The sequence below is a fragment of the Aquarana catesbeiana genome, linkage group LG02 (assembly GCF_042186555.1).
Source record: "Aquarana catesbeiana isolate 2022-GZ linkage group LG02, ASM4218655v1, whole genome shotgun sequence".
NCBI classification, from domain to species: Eukaryota; Metazoa; Chordata; class Amphibia; order Anura; family Ranidae; genus Aquarana; species Aquarana catesbeiana.
This window is the reverse complement of record NC_133325.1, coordinates 594214032-594236531: the sequence shown is the minus strand read 5'-3', so window position 1 is coordinate 594236531 and position 22500 is coordinate 594214032. Positions and strand designations below refer to the sequence as shown.

The 22500-nt window shown below is 38.3% G+C and overlaps 1 protein-coding gene across 1 annotated transcript in view; it reads right to left on the bottom strand.

The window, feature by feature from the left end:
* The window catches only part of LOC141128786 (amine oxidase [flavin-containing]-like), a 182771-nt gene that overhangs the window by 50222 nt on the left and 110049 nt on the right, over nucleotides 1-22500 (bottom strand). The window contains exons 8-10 of the mRNA XM_073616284.1: nucleotides 16680-16839; nucleotides 4458-4554; nucleotides 2213-2266 (exon numbers count right to left, since the gene is read on the bottom strand). Of these exons, the coding sequence (XP_073472385.1) occupies nucleotides 2213-2266; nucleotides 4458-4554; nucleotides 16680-16839 (311 nt within the window). The remainder of the gene's footprint in view (nucleotides 1-2212; nucleotides 2267-4457; nucleotides 4555-16679; nucleotides 16840-22500) is intronic.

Here is a 22500-nt window from a genome sequence, read left to right as displayed (position 1 = left end):
AAAAAATAAAATTTCGGCTGGAACACTGCTTTAACATATCAAATTTCTGCTTGCTGTAAAAGAAATGAAAACCCAATGGCTCTGATACGTTTATGCATTTTGCTTGGCTGGAGTCGGTGAGCATGCAAACATTATAGTGTATGTCTGTGCACAAAAAAAAAAAAAACATACAGTACATCTCTGCAGTATATGCACATTTCCCCATGTTATGTCTCTTTACAAATGCTGAAAGTACAGAAATAAAATCTGTTGAAAAGCAGTGAACTCCTAACTTCTTGTAATGAGCTGACAATGCTGTCTGTGCTGCATTAAAATCAAAGGCCCTTCCAGGGGTTCTCACCTGTTGCACAACATAACAATTCCCCTTTATATTATGGAGATAGGGAGCAAGGGCAATGTTATGTAGTTCTGAAAAAAATTGAACTGGGCAGGACTAACAGCACTAATAGAGATTTTAATGTAGCAGGGATAGCATTGTCAATTTACTACAGGATTTTATTAGCTCACCATATTTCTGTACTTATTTCAGATGACAAAACATAGAAGAATGTGCCCAGATTGCAGAGATGTATACTTTTTTATTTTTCTTAAGCTATTAACATGTATTCATAAAATCGCATGTGAAAATGAGACTAGAGCTCCACCTGTTAGCAGGATAGACGACTAGATAATATTAATATGCAATATTAACCTGGCTAATAAAACAGAAGAAAACATATTTTCAAAAATATATTTTTTTTCAGTCATGGATGTAAAATATAACACAAATACATTGTATAAATCATATTTTAAACACTACCATCTTGTTGATGCCTTTAATATGTATATATCTTACTAATATTCTGTAATTTATAATTCCCCAGCAAACAAGTAATACATGACAGATTGGAAAACTGATTTACATTCAGAAATAGGACCAAATGTTGTGGCACAATGCCCAAAAGGTAGTTGTCAAAGTTCCCTACTAGAAGCCATATCAAACATAAATTTCTGATACCTATCTAGCCCTGAAAAACTTTTATTTTAGAAGATTTGGTAACTAAGAAGCATTGTTTACATTTTATAGGTACGTGTTTGGTAAAAACTGTGGAATTGATGCTTGCCTTGCATACACAAGGTCACACAAAAGTTCTCTGAACTTTCGACCGTCAAGAACGCAGTAACGTACAAAACTACGACGAGCCGAGAAAATGAAGTTCAATGCTTCCAAGCATGCGTGATTTTTCGGATAGGAACATTTTCTGACCGAAAAATAGAGGACCTGCTCTCAATCTTTTGCTGGCTAGAATTCTGCCAGCAAAAGTTTGATTGAGCCTACACACGGTCGGAATTTCTGACCAAAAGCTCTCATCCAACTTTTGCTGGCAGAATTTCTGATCGTGTGTATGGGGCATTAGGCCTGTTTCACACATAGCATGTCCATTTTGACAGACTCCTCTTGCTCAGCAGGAATCGATCCATTGATCCCCGCTGAGCAGGCGGATGATAGGCCTGTCTCCACTCACTGTGCAGAGACGGACCTGTCAGAGCCCTGCTGTCCTCTATGGGAGATCCGATGAAAATGGATCCACCTGTCCGTTTTCATCCGATTCCATTCGATCTGTTCCACCAGATGGATGGAAAATAGGGTTTCCAGCCATCTGGATTTTTCAGACAGGATCGGATTGGATAGCGCCGAATGCCAGCGGACATGTCACTGCTGACATCCGTAGCTCCATAGAGCTGAATAGAGCGTCTGACCAGGTCTGCCTGAAAAACAGACAGGCGAACTTGATCGAACAGCATGTGTGAAAGGGGCCTTAGTGGGTTTTCTTTTGGGCCAAACTGTAAAGAGGATAGGAAATGCACAAAATAAACATGTATGGCAGCCAAAATGTATACTGCTGGTGACATTTAGCTAAGGTTTCTGTTTCTCAATGTGGCAGAATGGTGAATTGGGGCATTGTGGACAATAGGATCCCTTTGTTGGGTCTTCTAAGTTAATGTTGCACCACCTGACTAGGTTCTCAAGACTTCTATGCGGATTATGGTATCCTGACAATACTGGTACTTTGACAGCAGATGACATGGTGATGTTTGTTTTCTGTTTATTTGTACATCATATGCATAATTAATACATTTTAATAAAAACTATCTTAATAAAATGACAGCATATGTCTGCAATTATTATTTGCTACTTACAAACACAAAAACCTTAAAAAGAAATGTTTACCTTTCATCTTTTGATAGATGTGCCAGTTTCCTTGATTTGCGTGCAAGAATGAATCTATTAACAAATAAAGAAATGAATAATCAGTTTAGCTCTTACTTTTATAAACCATTTTTACCCAACACTTTCAGGAAAAAAAATGTATGTTTGAACTGTGTTTAAACCAAAGGTCTAATTCACCAAAATGTGAAGTAAGGGAAAATGCAAAGAAAACAACCTGTGTTTTCATCAAGCATCTGATCAAGGACAAGATAAACTGTTTTTTTTTTTTTCTTCTTCTTTCTCCCTGTTCCAGTGCTAGTTTGAGTGGGGTTAGACATAATGGTGGCAGCCAATGGTGAGATACAAACTCATCCATATTTAAATATTAGAATGCCTTGGTATATGGAAATTATGGGACTTCTACATTCTTCTCTTTTTTTTGGCCACATGGTCACTTCACAATATCAATACATTGGTTGGTTAGTAGTCCCAATGAGGTTGTTTTAGGTTCCTATGTATTTGCAGCAAGCAAATCCTTAACGAAATTGTTGGGGGGTAGGAGAGGAGGGAGCACCCAATAATCAATTAAATGCATGGAGAGTATAGTTTGTGATCATTTCATGAAAGTTCAGAACATTGTTAGTCAATGTGTTTCGGAGGAAAAGACTCCTCCTTTTTCAGGGCTGTTACTGTTTGTAGATGATAAGTGGAGAAAATCCCATATGGTGGGTTTGTGATATCAGAATCAGAGTTGCTCAATGATTTCTGTGTTCGCTGCCACTGCGAGCACATCGATCATTGAGCAACTCCGATTCTGGTATCACAAAAGTAGCAGCCCTGAAGAAGGGGGGGTCTTTTCCCCCGAAACATGTTGGTCTAACCATGTTCTGAACTTTTATTAAACAATCACAAACTATTCCCTCCGTGCAATTCATTGATTATTGGGCGCTCCCTCTTCTCCTACCCCCTCTATTCATATGGGAAATGACCTTTAAGACCGTACCCATAGGCAGCAGCCCACACCCTCAAAAAAAAGGGCTCCACAACTTCTTCAAACTGTAGTGGTGCAGCAAGCATCGGAAGAGAACTCTTCCACCCTACCACTACCATCATCCAACCATCGACTCATGATCAACTGAGTCAGTCCAGCGTGATCTCCAGCCCTACATTAACTAAATTGTTGTCCATTAAGATAAAGAACAGCAAGTATGGGAATTCCATCCACAAGATAACCACACTCAAACATGCTTCCTATCCTTTCCAGTTTCCCCGCATGACCTTGCATTTTTTAGATGTTTGCCACAGATGTCAAGCATTTACCATATATGAGTTAATTTATAACTTTAAAGATTATGTGTTCACTACTGAGCACAGTTTGGGTAGGTTAGACATCGGGGTTGATTTTATAAATAAAAATAGGCTGCAAGTGAGGAGAGTGAAGCAACCTTCCTATTTTCAAGGGATTTTCTGAAGTTTTTTTTACAAAATATTGAGTGCTGTTTGTCTTGTATATTTTTTTTTGTTGTTTGTTATGATTAGGATTTTTTTATGCCTCTAAATACAAAGACAAATGATGGATTGTTTTTACTGCTTGTTCAGAATGGGTAAATACTTTGGTGTGCATAGTCTTGGTTCACTGTAACTATGTCTTGTTGCCAAAACCTAGGCAATGATCTTGTAGTCTCTCCAGAAGTGGTACACAACTGTTAAACCAAAGCTGTTGATTGGTCAGATCTGGTCAAACGTCATGGCTGTGGGTGATTTGGATAATCTGACCAATGCCTGATCTGCCACCAGATGGTAGTCCAGAAATCCTACGTATGCAGCAAAACCAAGGCCCTTGCTTCCTATGTTGTGATTTTCTGGTTTAACAGAGCAGGATTGTGCAAAAAGGCAGATTATCTTAGGAGGTTACACATTTACTTTAATAATATAAAAAAATGGAAGGGAGGTTAGGGACTAAGAACTATTTTAGGATTAGTGGCAAGGGATACATAATAATGCTGGCTTGCATATTACCACATTACATTTTCCCATGCACTACATTTTTATCTTTGAAATGTATTTTTTAAATAAAAAAGGTAGTAAGTTAACTATTAGAAATTATTAGAATTTACCTTCACGATTAACAATTGCTTACGTGAAACAAGTCAACACTAATGAATTTACAAGTCGTTTCATATTGTTTGACAACAAAAGACCCCTGCCTTGTGTAGTCCTTTACATTTTTACATAGAGGTTTAAAAAACAGTGACACAATGTATACCCCATTATAGCAGGTACTGAGCCATCTGGTTTGGTGTCATCAAGCGTCAGCCCAATTGGTGCTTCTTCATCTTCAATGATCATGCTTCCACAATAATCTGAACAAAAACAGATACAAAAGGTGTATTTAAAGCTCATTTGTATTAATTATATCAGTGATTGCATTTTCATCTACCATGTAAATCCACTTCTCCACTACCTTCATCTCTCGAAGGAAAGGACACAAGGAGATGAAAAGTGGCGCTACCCCCCTAATGTGGGCTTGAGGTGAGTACTAACACCCATGAAGTGGAGTAAACCCTAAATCACAATGTGAAAAGTGATAAGAAATGCAAACAGAACATACAGTCAAAATGATGAAAAATGCTGAGGGGGCGTGGCTAGCCGGCGCGGTGTATGGACGCTCACTGAAAGAGCTCCTCTCTACCAAGATCCATCAGACTCTTATACAGCGACCTACAGCCTAGAAATTTACAGCCATCAGAGCGGTTCAGCTGGGGGAACATTAAGGATGACATCAAGGAAAAGAAAGGAGGATATCTATCCCAACAAACTGCCAGATTACTTTATGTGGCAGCGGCGGTCTCCTGAGCAAGATGGCGGCAACAAGCAGGGGAAACTCACACGCGGCCCTCACACACAGAACGGCGCTGCACAGGGGAGAAGATCAAACAGAGCTTACAGTTCACCCACCGCTGAGCAGTACTCCCTGCCTCCTTCAGCCTCATCCAGCCCAGCCAAAAGCAAGCCAAAGGTGGATCACACAGAAGAGGATGATGAAGAGGTAAGCTTGCACTCATCTTAGGATGATACCAGAGAACTGCAGGACTCCATAACTGACTTCCCCACTGCTAACACACCAATCATGGACACTACACTTAAAGATATGTTGATATCTCTAAGATCCACATTGCATGCTGATATTCAATCACTGACTAGACAATTCAAGTCTGAAATATCATCAGTGAACAAGAGAATCTCACATGTTGAAACAAAGATGGGTGAGTTTGCATGCACCTTCAATGACTTAGTTGATGCCCACAATGATAGAGATGATGACATGCTGCAACTGAAACTAAAGCTAGCAAATTTAGAAGACAGGTCCAGGAGGAACAACGTCAAAATACGTGGGATTCCTGAATCAGTTAAAAATCCTGACCTGAAACATCACTTTATACAAATGCTGAAATCTGCCCTTCCAGAAGTTCCCCAGGATGAACTAGTAGTGGATCGTATCCATAGACTGCCCAAGCCTAAACATATAGCCGCTCATCTCCCCAGGGACACTATTGTCAGGATACATTTTTACCATGTCAAGGATCAGTTTATGGCAGCCACAAGAAACCGTGATTCCCTACCAGAGGAGTTCCAAGAACTATCCTTTTATGCTGATTTGTCAGCTTTCACCATGCAACAAAGGCGTCAACTAGCTTCTATCATGAAGCCACTGAACAACCATCATATCACCTATCAGTGGATATACCCAGCAAAACTCATGCTAATAAGAGAGGGAACTACACATGTGATCTCCAACATCAAAGATGGCCTCCGCCTTCTGCGAGATTGGCAAATTATTACTTCTGACGCAGACGCCCAAGATAATCATGGCTAGAAAGAAAGAGTTTCACAATCCGAACCTACTTCTAGGCAACCTCTACTCCTATTGCATCCCTGATGGCCCCGGGGATTGCCACCTTTCGTTTACTTGTTAAACACCCCTCGATTGAGCGGTTATTCTTACCGCACAGATTCTTTTAAGAATCACAAGTTCTGTTTGTTGCTGTTAACTGTTTTTTTTCTTCAAGAAGTTTCCAAGAATCGGATCCATCTCTGTGTAACCCAAAGTACTACCTACTACACCACCTGAACAGAATCTCCACCTGCAGCATCTCATTACAGCATATCCACAACAGCCACCACCTGAGAGCTCCTACAGATGCAAATCCCACCTTAAGGACCACCACCTAGCCAACAACTGAACACCGCCTACCTGATCAATCTCAAGCCCTTCATCAGCCTCTAGGTAACCAGAATCTATATTGTTGTTAAGGCTTATAATTAAGAATAACTGGGAACCTCATCATGCCAATCAAAATTGTATCCCTCAATGTAAAGGGCCTAAACAGCCCATACAAATGGCAAATGGCCTGGAAAGAAGCCAAAAATCTTCACTGTGATATAATATGCTTTCAGGAAACCCATTTTGCAGCAAGTAAATCACCTCATTTTCAAAATCGCCAGTTTCCACACACCTTCCAAGCAAATTATTCCTCAAAAAAAAGGGGTGTCGCCATAGCTATCAAAGATACTGTACAGTTCCAAAGCCTAGATATCCATCTGGACAATTGAGGTAGATTTATTATCCTAGTATGTGAACTTAACGGCAAAAAATTCACCTTAGTGAACATTTACCTTCCAAGCTCCAAACAACTATCATTTCTAAAAAAAAGTATGGAAAAAAGTCTCATCGATGAAACAAGGCCATACCATCATGTGTGGAGACTTTAATGCTGTCCCTAATAGAGACTTAGATGTATCCAGCCAGACCAAGCATTCCAGAAGCAGATTGACCCTGAACGATTTCATCTCATCTTCTGGTTTGTATGATGTGTGGAGGTGCCAACATTCCTCCGAAAAGGACTTTACTTTTTTTTCTAGCGTTCACCATACGTATTCTCGAATAGATTTGTTTTTAGTGGATAAATTCATCCTACAACAGATTACAAAATCTGAACTGCACTGTATTACTTGGTCGGACCATGCTCCGATATCTGTAGTCGTGGGGGACCGCTGTGCCGAGACCAGGGCTAACAGATGGCGTAATGACATTTTCACACTATCTCAACCACAAAATCTAACGAAAATCGAAAAAGCAATTAAAGAATTTTTTGCCATTAACGCCCCCTCGGTGAGCAATCCCTTCACGCTATGGAAAGCACATAAGGTTTACGTGAGAGGTTTACTCATACAGATGAGTGCTAGAGCAAAAAGACAGAGATCAGAAAAGCTTAATGCTATACTAGCTCAAATTCAACAGTTAGAAAATTCAAACAAAAAACACACTACGCAAAATATAAGAGAAGCACTGTTTACGTCCAGGCAGGAACTGCGAACACTCCTAATATCAAGCCATAACCATCAATTAAGATCACTAAAAGCTCAGACATATAGATACGGAAATAAGGCAGGGAAGTCATTAGCCACACAACTAAAAGAAAAAACTATTAAACAAAAAATATCCTACCTCCTTAACCCCAAATCCAATAAAAAAGTTAACAACCCACAAGAAATAGCTGATGCCTTTAGCGATTACTACGAACAACTATATAACCTTAAAAAAGACCCAGATACTTTTCAGCCCAATGACACGGTGATATCAGAATTTCTGGAATCCATACATCTCCCTAAAATATCACAAAAAGATTCAAAATACATAAACCAACCATTTACACTACGAGAAATAAACGATGCTATCAAACGTCTCCCCCGCAACAAAGCCCCAGGCCCAGACGGTTACTCCTCAGAATATTATCAGATATTCTCATCCATCCTATCCCCTCACCTACTTCCTGTTTTTGAAGCAGCAACAAGTACAGCACAATTCCCATCAGAAATGCTTACAGCCACAATCATAACTCTTCCCAAACCAGGCAAGGAACCCAATCTTCCGCAGAACTTTCGGCCAATATCTTTATTAAATGTAGATGTTAAACTACACGCTAAAATGATAACGAAGAGATTATCAAGTGTTTTACCCAAACTAATAAACTATGATCAGGTGGGATTTGTGATGGGTCGCCAGACCACAGATGCCACCAGAAGAATGTTAAATCTTCTTCACTTGGTGGAGGAGAACAAAGAGCCTTCTCTACTTCTGGCTTTGGATGCAGAGAAGGCCTTTGATAGAGTGCAAAGTCCAAAGTCATGGATAAGTTTGGTCTGGTTGGCCCATTGCAGAAAGCAATAATGGCGTTATACTCCTCACCATCCGCATTTGTATACACAGAAGGTATGTTCTCTAAGCCATTTCTTATTACAAATGGAACAAGACAGGGGTGCCCGTTGTCCCCCATAATTTTCACCATGCTTATGGAACCACTAGCGGAAAAAATAAGATCCCATCCCTCCATATTTGGTATCACTTCACAAGATCGCCACCACAAGATCTCATTATTTGCAGACGACGTTATTCTATCTTTATCGAACCCATACAAATCATTACCCACAGCACATGATGTCCTTGCGCAATTTAGCAAGGTATCTTACTATAAAGTTAATGCATCTAAGTCCAGTATATTAGGAATACATATTCATAAAAAACTTGAAAATCAACTCAAACAAACCCTACAATATCCCTGGACAAACGAATCAATTAATTACTTAGGTATTAAGCTTACTTACCCAGTATCAAAAATATATAACATTAACTATACCCCACTTCTCTCATCCTTTCAGCCAGAATTGTCTAGAATTGGGAAACACCACTTGACATGGCTAGGCCGTTTAGCTGCGTACAAAATGCTCATTTTGCCGAAACTAATATACATATTCAGAGTTCTACCAATACCAGCCCCAGCATCATTCTTTAGATTAATGCAAAAACAATTATCCAACTTCGTATGGGCAGGGAAAAGACCAAGGTGCTCACCTGAAATACAAACCAAAAATAAAATGGTAGGAGGTATGGGCTTGCCAATACTGAAAGATTATCATACAGCAGCAGTCCTGGACCAACTTAAAAACTGGTTCTCTAACCCTATTGTTAAACACTGGTGTCACTTGGAAACAGCACGTTTAAACAGATTGTCACCATTATCATTTCTAATTGCAGCCAAAGCACACAAACAGAGTAGAAGACCCCTCCCACAAACAATACAAGCAGTACTACACTCCTGGGAAGAGATTTGCACTACAGGGAATTAATTTTACCCTTCAACAATGGTACCCATTCCCCTTGACACACTACAATGGACAATTCCCAACATTAACCTTCACAACTGGTACAAAGCAAAAATACTAAATATAGTGGATATCATGTGTGGCGACAAGCCGTTACCGTTTAGTTCCATACAACAGAAATTTAATCTAAAAAATTCTGAATTTTTAACGTATACCCAGATTACATCATACCTCCAAGCAACTGGGGCCACACATGTATCCATAACAGAAAAAGTTTGGACCTTCCTCCAATCCAAAAACCCCAATATAAAAGGAATAAAAATGATCTACAACTCTCTCCACTCTAAAGATGCTTTTACAAAAAATAACCAGATTATCAAATGGGAAAAGGAAATAGGCAAAGATTTTACAGATCTCCAATGGAAACAGGCGATTACTAACAATCGTAAATTTTCTAGATGTGCCAACTATGAGGAACTAACACAAAAACTAATGTTAAGATGGTACTACACGCCGTATATTACGGCAAAATTCTCTAGAGACAACTCAAACTTATGTTGGAGAGGGTGTGGACAAATAGGGACCCTAGCACATATGCTATGGTCATGCCCAGGAGTCAAAAGATTTTGGTGGAAGGTCTACGATATGCTTTCTAAATTAACTGATTGTATGGTGGTCCCAAAAATAGAACAAGCTATTCTAGGATTAAATATGGACCAATATAAACCAGAACATAGATGTATAGTAACACAAGTCTTACTGGCAGCTAGAATGGAACTAATATACAGGTGGAAATCTATTGATGTACCTACTATTAAGGACATAAAAATAAAAATAAACACTATAACAGAATATGAGAAAATTATGGCATACAGAGATGGAAACTTTTCAAGATTTGAATTTAACTGGTCTCCATGGAAACAATTTATCTCTTCCAATTATTTGTTTTAATCTATCACTTATTCATTCAAACTAGCTGTAACTGGTAATATCTGCAAACAATACTTTTTCGTAATCCTCGAGTTATTCTAATCACTCTTGAATTGTTTATTGATTTACTAATACATTACAGGGGGGGGATCCTTTGTGAGCACAGTGTGTTCCCATTGGGGTGCCCGGGGGATCTTTACCCCCTTTATATAAGTTCCACATTCCTTTTATATGTTTACAGCTTTTTATGAGACTCATATAATTATTCAGGTCTCACAGTTACTTCACAGTAAACAAAGCAATAACCGATAAGATACTTAGCAGATTGTTACAGACATATTTAATGTTTAAAAACTATTTTACGATTTTCGCTTGTTTTCTGTACAGGTAGTACAGGATTGTTACTAAACTATTCCTGTATGACTGCATATTTGTGTCTTTGTACTAAATATTTTTTCAATAAAAACTATTTGAACAAAAATGATGAAAAATGCTAAAAAAAGACTTATAAGGTCAGTAGTGATGACCACACAAATAAGCATCAATTGCTGGTGCAATACACATAAATATATATTAATGTATACCAAACATAATCTAGCATAACATAAAAAACAGGTGAAAGGAGTAATGTATGAATAACTACAATAACTCCTAGTGACACCCCGTGAGAAGTGAATGAGCCCGGTATCGTAATACCAGAAAACAAACCCCCCCCCCCCCCCAAAAAAAAAAGAAATTGTTGAATGAATGAATTGTGAAAAAGTGATTCAAAATGGAAAAAAATAAAAACCAAAAAAAAGTCCACATAAATGTGAGATGATAAAGAGAAAAGCTTCAAAAGTGCAGGTGTCTCCAATCCACAAATGCTGTTGACCCGTGTTCACCACACCTCAGTGACGTGATTCCACTCCCTTGTGAAATGCAAACTCACCAGCTGATAGGGCCTCACACTCTCATGTTTGGCCGGCAAAAAACCTCAACCCACTCTCATGGGGGTTATCATGCGACCAATGATATCCACTGCTAAGTGCACAGAACACTTTCCTTGAGATAGTGATTCCACATATAAAATAGGAAAAAAATGCTCCAATGGCGTGATATCATTTAAAGCATTTAATACAAACTAAAATCAACACATATGCACTGCACTCACATGATGAATAGAATCAACTAGGCACTTCACTTCACAGCAAATGGAACTGTATCACAGCAGAACACAGCAGAGCATGCAGTAACAATAGCACAGGAAGGCCACAGTGGACCCAAGGAGTGTGAATGCCGGTGATCGTCTCACCCGTTCGCAGCCGTGTAGCCACGCCCCGACATGTTTCGTCACAAGGACTTAATCATGGGGTTCTGTTTAAGTCCCTGTTGTCGGCGCGTGGCTACACGGCAATCGTAGACGTCTGTTAGAGGAAGGAGTGACGGAGCAGGGATCAGCTGAGGAACGTGGGCTGCGAACGGGTGAGACAATCGCCGGCATTTACACTACTTGGGTCCACTGTGGCCGTCCTGTGCTATTGTTACTGTATGCTCTGCTGTGTTCTGCTGTGATACAGTTCCATTTGCTGTGAAGTGAAGTGCCTAGTTGATTTTATTCATCATGTGAGTGCATATGTGTTGATTTTAGTTTGAATTAAATGCTTTAAACGATATCATGCCATTGGAGCATTTTTTTCCTATTTTATATGTGGAATCACTATCTCAAGGAAAGTGTTCGGTGCACTTAGCAGTGGATATCATTGGTCGCATGATAACCCCCATGAGAGTGGGTTGAGGTTTTTTGCCGGCCAAACACGAGAGTGTAAGGCCCTATCAGCTGGTGAGATTGCAATTCCCAAGGGAGTGGAATCACATCACTGAGGTGTGGTGAACACGGGTCAACAGCATTTGTGGATTGGAGACACCTGCACTTTTGGAACTTTTCTCTTTATCTTCTCACATTTATGTGGACTTTTTTTTGGTTTTTAATTTTTTCCATTTTGAATCACTTTTTCACAATTAATTCATTCAACAATTAATTTTTTTTGGGGGGGGGGGTTTATTTTCTGGTATTACGATACCGGACTCATTCACTTCTCATGGGGTGTCACTAGGAGTTATTGTAGTTATTCATACATTACTCCTTTCACCTGTTTCTTATGTTATGCTAGATTATGTTTGGTATACATTAGTACATATTTATGTGTATTGCACCAGCAATTGATGCTTATTTGTGTGGTCATCACTACTGACCTTATAAGTCTTTTTAGCATTTTTCATCATTTTGACTGTATGTTCTGTTTGCATTTCTTATCACTTTTCACATTGTGATTTAGGGTTTACTCCACTTCATTAGAGGGGGTGTTAGTACTCACCTCAAGCCCACATTAGGGGGGTAGCGCCACTTTTCATCTCCTTGTGTCCTTTCCTTAGGAGTGATTCAGATTTTCCATATATATTTTTTTAAAGTGGCAGCTATTATAGGGTTACTATTCACTATACTGAGCGCAGTGGTGGTAGGATGGGATTTGGCGGCTTTTTTCTTGTCCACTCACAGTTTTATACCTTCATCTCTCGAATGTATAACTAGGAAACATCTCCTCATACTCTTTCCTCTTAAGCCTAGTACACAGTGCTAGTTTTTTTTTGTTCAACCCAGCAGGCTAAACGAAAAAAACTGATAGTTTAGGTCGGAGCTGCTGTACGAACAATCTGATGTTAGTAATTTCCCCTGCCGCTCTATTGTGTTCTGACAGTGGGACGGCCCCATGTCAGAAAACTCCAGTCAGAGCTCTCAGCCATTGTCTAAGAGCGCTGATTGGGAGCCGGTCGGTAGACCTTTTACGGACATGCCCCTTCAACAGAAGCTGGGCCGGCTGCAGGACACACGGGCCGAATGTCGACTGGTTTTTATTAAACTGGCCAATGCCACCCGACATTCAGTCCATGTGTGCGGGGCTTTAATGAATTATTCTTAACCACTTGCCGACCGCCCGCCGTCATTGTACAACAGCTGTTTGAAGTGGAATATCGTTGTTATGGTAGCAGCTAGCTGCCATAACCCCGGTATTCACTTCTTCAGCAGGCGGTCAGCTTTCAGATAAAAGTGGTCTCAACAGCGGATTCACTGCGAGATCACTTTAAATCTCGCTGCCCTCTGCTCTCCGCCCTCCGGTGGCCCCCGCCGCTTACTGGAACCGCCGGCAGCGGCGGAGGCGATCGGATCCTGTCCCCTCTGTGGTATGGAGCTGAGTGAGGAGAAGATGGCCCCCACCCGGCTCCATACCATCGCAGGGCGGAAGCGACGTCAAAACTCCACTTCCGCCCATAGCTCTTAAAGGGACTTTAAAGCTTGCGTGCAGAAGCAAACGCGAATGTGAGTAGCACCGGCATATTTAATTGGTGTAACTAAAAAAACATGCAACCTGTAGAATTTTTTAAACATCATCTATGGAGATTTTTAAGGGTAAAAGTTTGTCGCCTTTCCACGAGCTGGCGCAATTTTGAAGCGTGACATGTTGGGTATCAATTTACTTAGCATAATATCATCTTTCACAATATAAAAAAATTGGGCTAACGTTACTGTTGTCTTATTTTTAAATTTAAAAAAGTGTATTTTTTTCCAAAAAAAGTGCACTTGTAAGACCGCTGCGCGAATACGGTTTGACAGAAAGTATTGCAATGACTGCCATTTTATTCTCTAGGGTGTTAGGAAAAAAAAATAATAAATTATATATATATATATATATATATATATATATATATATATATATATATATATATATATATAATATATATATATATATAATGTTTTATTTATATTTATATTTATATATATATATATATATATATATGTATAAATAAAATGTTTGGGGGCTCTAAGTAATTTTCCTGCAAAAAAATGAGTTTTACCTGTAAACACCAATTCTTAAACCGAGGCTCTGTCCTTAAGTGGTTAAAGCCCTTGATTCCTTTTCTTATTCTTTCGGATCTATTAAATACATGTACTCCACTAAGTACTTAAACTACATTGCATTTTATGTGAGCTGTATGGCAGGTCAATTTTGAGCTATTCAGTAGGGATGAGGTTTGCTGCTACCATGTACTTAAAGAGGAACTGGAGTCTGCTCACATAATTTGTAAAAAAATATATTGGCCATTCTGAAACTTCCCTCCAACCACTTTGCATATTATTTTATATATACTGTGATTCTGTACTTGCCAAATATGCTGCAGAAATCACCCATAACTGAGTCTGGCTGCAGCCATTTTAACTGTAGGCAGCTGCTGCTGCTGCCTGTTTGCTTCCTGGATTTACATTTACACACAGAGGCACACCTCTGGCTCTGCAGCTCTCATTGGCCCTCTTATGACTCATCCCTCCCTCTCTTCCTGGCAAAATCTCACGAGAGTGAGAGAGAGCTGTGCATGATGTCATAAGCCTAGGCTTTTTACCAGACAAGAAATAGGAAGTAGGCTGTATAAGGTATTTACTGGCAAAAAAATCATAAAATATGTTTTTATTATTCAAAGTTAAAACAACAAGGGCAGAAGATTTCATAGATGGATTAAAAAAATGACTGAAGTTCCGCTTTAAGACAAATGTGCTTTTGTTTCAGGGGGTAGTATTTTTGTGTTTTTATTTAATTTGGTAGTACATTTTTTTTTAATTTATGATAATAGGGCCTTCATTTTAGGTGATGATGCTTTTTTTTGCAAAAAGGCTTCCCTTAAAGAAGTGGGCTTATGTTTTTAAGGGTTTTATCTTGGGGGTTTCGTTTTGTTTGTGAGTTTCTTGATTTTTATTTAATGTTGATAGCCCCTTTTTAAGTTTAAATGTATATATTCCTAACCCCCGTGCTACCATATTAATAATAACCTTTAATTGATATGTGAATGTGTACTGTAAATATGTGGGAAAATTCTTGAAATAGCTGCTGCTGTTGAAATATTAAAGATAAAAAGGTGTAGTGCTGCTTTTACAATAAATAAATAAAATACCACAACAATAAATTAATATGTGATAAATAAGTTTGCCCAACATAAATAACCTTTAGTAAATGAGTCCATATGTACCAAAATATACACCAAAATCTTCACTTAATGTGTTTGAGTGCTTCCATTAGTGTATCTCACACCATGTGAATTTAATGATAAAGAAAAACACCACGTGCTCCCACCAGAAGCTCAGAACTCTCTCCTCCACTTAGGAGGTATACAGCATACATATGCAGACTCCCGAGCATCTAAGCCACCCCCCCCCCCCCCCCTCATAGTTTTTAGTGGGATTCTCTGCTAAGTTATGGTTTGATGCATTTCAAACAGGATTTACACCCCAACCTCTCCCCCCACAAAAAAAACGACCAATTCAGCCACAGCAGGTTTCCTGATTCCTACTATTCAGTGCTGTTCAGCTATGACTTTGTTAAAATAATAAGGCCAAAGTTTTCATTCACAATTAAATCTATAGTTGGAGAGCAGCCTGTATTAAAAAATTAACTAGTAATTCATTTAAAAAAAGTTTTTTTCTTTTACATTTTTGTGCATTTGTCAGCATACTGTATAAAAGGAAAATTGAGAAAGGCTTTATTAAAGTAGCATACCGAAAAAACCTTATATAATCTTAAAAATGATTAAAATGATTAAGGTATTGTTAAGGAAATTTGTAAGTTCTGTAAATAATTGTATTCTATTATTAATGTATTGCACACTGCCCTCACTGTGCACACAGTACTAATAATGTTTTCAGTACATGTTTGCATTCTTTTGAGTCCTGATTAGAATTAGTCTGCCTATGTTACGCCCCTTGTTACCATACAAGTACAATTGTAATATTAATGTGATACCTACGTAATCATGTGTATAAAAATCTTCAATTGCATCATAATAAAGCAGAAAAGTTATTTAGTAAGATGCGGTAGTTAGTATTAATTTGGAACCACTAATCAATATGAGGTTAGGAGTTGCCTATCTATAAATTTCCAGGTCAGGTATGCAAATTAATCTGGCTAATATTTGCCTGTACAGCTGAGTTTCAATTGCAGTTAGTTTATTTGTTCACAGATCCCTGTGTGTTACATGGTTCAAAAAATGGTGTTAGCCTTTAATTTATTGACAGTAATCCTGCTGCAGTGCCTGCAGCAAGCTAGGGTAATGTCATGCTGTGTACATAAGCCAATATTACAACCGTAGCGGATCATACTATGAGCTCTGTCAATCAAAAGTATACCCAATTTTTTAAAAAGTGAATTCACAGCACACTAGGATTTGACTAATATGAAAGCACGCAAGGAAATGATAAACCACTGAAAAGAATAAATATATAGTGTAATTTGTTACAAATAGAAGTAAATAGAAGCTGTGCAAGGGAAATATGTTAATTTTTACTTGTTTAGGTTATCAGAACAAATACCTTTCTTTCTCCAGAAGGCCTCCTTGTAATAAACCATGCATTTTATAACTGAACCCATAGGAACACGGCTGATGAGTTGATTTCTTAGTGGTGGTAATTCAGGATTAAAATGAATCTTCATACAGAGAGTTGGTGGGATGGCACTAATAACATATTTGGCCTGAAAAAAATAACCCTAGATTTTATGCTAGTTTATTAAGTGTCCTAAAGTACAATAATAGATAGAAAGATAGATAGATAGATAGATAGATAGATAGATAGATAGATAGATAGATAGATAGATAGATAGATATAGATAGATAGATTGATTAAAGTGGTTGTTAACCCACTATATGATGATCATGCCATCCCCTCTGTTATATAACACTATGTGCCTCTGTGCCTGTGCTGTATAAAAAAATGCAGATTATACTGTATACACCCAGGGCTCACGTGACTCCTCGGCTCTCTCCTCTGCCCAGGGTCAGGAGTCATGTGAGCATCGGGAGACGCTCTAATATAAGGTATAATCAGCATATATATATACAGCACAGACACAGAGGCACATAGTGTTATACAACAGAGGGGGTGGCATGCTTATATTATAGATTTGATTGTAGCAGGAGGGGAGGATCGTGGAGTGGACAGAGTTGACAGGCAAGGAGGGGAGAGGGAAGAGGACACTGGAGAGCTGAGAGCAGGGCTGCGGATGACAGAGGCAAGTAAACTGACCGCTGTCTCAGGGCTCAGCAGCCATGATATACTGTTGTCAGTTTACAGGGGGGAGGGTATAGCCAGGCAGAATCAGCCAGGTATTTTAGGTGATACAGTGATATGGTGGGGCAAAGTTGCACAGCACAAGCACTGTTCTGTATCAAATGCTTTAAAGGAACAGGATCCGTTTTTTTTTTAAGGGTAACAAACACTTTAAGACCCCTTTCACACTGAGCTGCCCCAGGTGTCGGCGGTAAAGTGGCGCTATTTTTCGCCTAATACTGAGGCAGAATGGGGATCTGCCTTTGTAAACAAGGCGGATCCCCATTCTGACAGGGGACCTGTAAGAGATCTTCTGTTCACAGTGATCGGGAACAGTGATCTCTGTCATGTCCCTGGCAGCCCATCCCTCTTACAGTTAGAACACACCTAGGGAACACAGTTAAACCCTTTATCGCCCCCTAGTGTTAACCACTTTCCTGCCAGTGTCATTTTTACATTGATCAGTGCATTTTTATAGCACTAATCAATGTAATAATGTCACTGGTCCCCAAAAAGTGTCATTTGGGGTCAGATTTGTCCACTGCAATGTCGCAGTCCCACAAAAAAAATCACAGTTCGCCGCCATAACCAGTAGAAACAATAAAAAAATAAAAGTCCCTAAATCTATCCCATAGTTTGTAGACGTGATAACTTTTGCGCAAACCAATCAATATACTGTATGCCTGTTGCATTTTTTTTTTACCAAAAATATGTAGAAGAATATAATAAATAAAATTGTAGATATCCTGGAACCTCCTTCTACAAATTTTATTTTTCACTAACTTTTTTTTTATTTTTTTTTATTTTTTTTATTTTCAAATATTTTTATTAATTTTGTATAAAGAGCATTATATAAACATGTAATTTACTAACTTATGGAGTTAGTGAAATCAATGTGATAATGCAAAATAAAATACGTATTAAAATAGTCAATTTAAAACGCAGAGAGCTGCTGCCATATAACTTACTCAAGGTAAGCAAACTAAAAATCATAAAAAACATAAAAAACACAAGACAATAATCCGTGTAGGCAGCTCTACATAAATCAACACTATCAAACGAAGTGCTGACATAAACTGTATTGAAATATACCGCAATTAATTGCAACAATGAAATGACTTAGCCATCAAAAATGTTTCAAAGTTCACTTTCTATGTGCAATGTATTGTATTGTATTCAGTCCATAATGGTTATATCCCTGGGAGCAAAAAAAGTCACATTGAAATATTTTCTGTTCCTTCCACCCGTGCAATCTGAAAATCGGAAATGAATCCTCCTATAAAATCAATTCTTACCAGACAATGCTGGGTAATAGGCATGTAAAGGTGGTTCGTTTGTGATTTCAGATCTCTCCTCAGGATAATAGACACAGGGACAGCTGCAGACAGGTGGGTCGGGTCTTCAGCTAGATGAGCTCATTCACATGGAGGAGAAAAACAAAATGCTCCATAGCGTGATCCTGTTTCAAATACTTGTATTTAAATACAAATTCCCCCTGTAGGAAATACACTTACAATCTTTCAAAGTAAAATTGGCATTTAGCACGGTGTTACATCCAAAGAATTCACGTAGCTCCTATACATTCAGCGAGATTTTTAAACACACAATAAATTTCTCAATGGCTTGTACACACTATTCCAAGTTGTTGTATAACCACGCCCTGTAGCGTTTTGTCATCTGTGACATCATCTGAGGGAGTGGCTATACAACTTAAATCACCCTTTATATATTCTCAACGTCATACGTTTTTTTTAACCCATTGTGTTACATGTCCATTTCATATTAGACAACCAATTAGCCTCTATTCCATGCAGGCTCCATATGCTAGTGCTCTGGATAACCTCCGTGTTATGTCCCTTGTTCGGCATAGGATCGGGTCAAACAACCAGCCAATCTCCCCAACCCCCAACACACACACTGTATCGCATGCTGCCGAACACTGAGACATCCACAAAAGGCACCCGATCCACATGGGTCGGCCGTCGGGACTGATTTTTCTCTTCAAACAAAAATTGGGTTAACATTAGGTAATAGTAAAAGCAATAGTAACATGCTATATTGATGTTGTACTATTCAATACTTCTTCTATAAATACATCAGTTAATAATAAACAGCAGATAAATAACATCTAGTGGTATTCAGTACTCAAAGTACTCAAAGACGGCGGCACGATAATTAAATGATAAAACTCAATTATGCAATCTCCAAAAAGTATATACTATTATATTAAAATTAATATGCCATAATGATAGAAGATCTCTAAAAAAATCTATAAAATCATATTCATAAAATATTGAAAAATATATGAAAAACTATATAAAATCTAGAGGCATCCAAGGAAAACGGCGGTGGTGGCAAGTGAATGACATATTCATTCAGCGTAATGAGACCTAACCTATTAGTGCTATCTTATCCTTCTCTATGTATTCTCAAAATTAGTAAGGTTAATATACTGAATCAATGAAATATTTGCATTTAATCAAATCGTAAATAGGATGACTAAAATTGCCCTATCTGTTTGACAATGAAATTAACTTATTATGATCCCTTTTAAATAAAATTCTCAGGTTATAATCACTTATTAATAAACTATTAAAGTAGATTTATAAACCTATGTATCAGTGGTCATTTATGAAACAGTTGACACTGAGTTCAACATTCATACCGTACGGTGTTAAAGTATTCATAAGAAAGATCCACTTGGTTTCTAGTTTAGAAATCTCCCGAACCATATTGGACCCCCTCCAATCGGGGTGTATCTTGTCAATACCCCAAAATTTTAGACCAGACGGGTCCTGGTTGTGACATTTTTTAAAATGTAAGGACACACTATGGTATTTAAAACCTATCTCTATATTATATATGTGTTCTGAGACCTGTTTTTTTAGGGTCCTTTTTGTACGACCCACATACATTAAATTGCATGGGCATTGTAAGACATATACCACATGTGTGGTAGCACATGTGATAAATTCTGAGATTTCAAACGTCTTATTATTAGCTGTAGATGTGAACTCAGTCAAGCCCCTAATATGACAATTCACTTGTGAACAGGCCTTGAATCTTCTGCACTTGTGAACAGGCCTTGCAGCTAATAATAAGATGTTTGAAATCTCAGAATTTATCACATGTGCTACCACACATGTGGTATATGTCTTACAATGCCCATGCAATTTAATGTATGTGGTTCGTACAAAAAGGACCCTACAAAAACAGGTCTCAGAACACATATATAATATAGATACCGTAGTGTGTCACAACCAGGACCCGTCTGGTCTAAAATTTTGGGATATTGACAAGATACCCCCCAAGATTGGAGGGGGTCCAATATGGTTTCTAAATGAGAAACCAAGTGGATCTTTCTTATGAATACTTTAACACCGTTCGGTATGAATGTTGAACCCGATGTCAACTGTTTCATAAGTGACCACTGATATATAGATTTATAAACCTATTTTAATAGTTTATCAATAAGTGATTATAACATGAGAATTTTATTTAATAGGGATCATAATAAGTAAATTTTATTGTCAAACAGATAGGGCAATTTTAGTTATCCTCTTTACGAATTGATTAAATGCAAATATTTAATTGTTTCAGTATATTAACCTTACTAATTTTGAGAATACATAGAGAAGCATAAGATAGCACTAATAGGTTAGGTGTCATTTCACTGAATGAATATGTCATTCACTTGCCACCACCGCCGTTTTCCTTGGATGCCTCTAGATTTTATATAGTTTTTATATATTTTTCAATATTTTATGAATATGATTTTATAGATGTTTTAGAGATCTTGTATCATTATGGCACATTGATTGTAATATAATATTATATACTTTTTGGAGATTGCATAATTGAGTTTTATCATTTAATCATCGGGCCGCCGTCTTTGAGCACTGAATACCATAAGATGTTATTTATCTGCTGTTTATTATTAACTGATGTATTTATAGAAGAAGTATTGAATAGTACAACATCAATATAGCATGTTAATATTGCTTTTACTATTACCTAATGTTAACCCAATTTTTGTTTGAAGAGAAAAATCAGTCCCGACTCCCGACGGCCGACCCGTGTGGATCAGAACGTTTGTGTGGCTGGATTACATTTAGCGGCCAGGGAGGTGGGAGGAGTGCTATGTGTATTCACCCCGCTGGCCGCTCTAAGACTAATAAAGTATAAGTAATGCAGGCTATCTTTGCAGGAAGCTCTCCAGTACTTGTGGTGTGCTGGGGGTGCCTTTTCTGGACGTCTCAGTGTTCGGCAGCATGTGATACAGTGTGTGTCGGGGATTGGGGAGATCGGCTGGTTGTTTGACCAGATCCTATGCCGAATAAGGGATGTGACACAGAGGTTATTCAGAGCACTAGCATATGGAGCCCGCATGGAATAGAGGCTAATTGGTTGTCTACTATGTAATGGACATGTAACACAATGGGTTAAAAAAAGTATGATGTTGAGCATATATAAAGGGTGATTTACATTGTATAGCCACACCCTCAGATGATGTCACAGATGACGAAATGCGCCAGCGCGTGGCTATATGACAACTTGGAATAGTGTGTACAAGCCATTGAGAAATCTATCATGTGTTTAAAAATCACGCCGAATGAATAGGAGCTACCGTCACGCAAATTCTTTGGATCTAACACTGTGCTAAATGCCAATTTTAGTTTGAAAGGTTGTAAGTGTATTTCCAACAGGGGGATTTTTATTTAAATAAAAGTATTTAAAACTGGATTACGCTATGGAGCAATTTGTTTTTCTCCTCCGTGTGAATGAGCTCATCTAGCCGAAGATCCGACCCGCCTGTCAGCAGCTGTCCCTGTGTCTATTATCCCGAGGAGAGATTTGAAATCACAAATGAACCACCTTTACACGCCTGTTACCCAGCATTGTCTGGTAAGAATTCATTGTAAGAATTGATTTTATAGGGGGATTTATCTCCGATTTTCAGGATTGCAATTAATTACGGTATATTTCAATACAGTTTATGTCAGCACATCGTTTGACAGTGTTGATTTATGTAGCGCTGCCTACATGGATTATTGTCTTGTGTTTTTTATCTAGAAGAACATATATC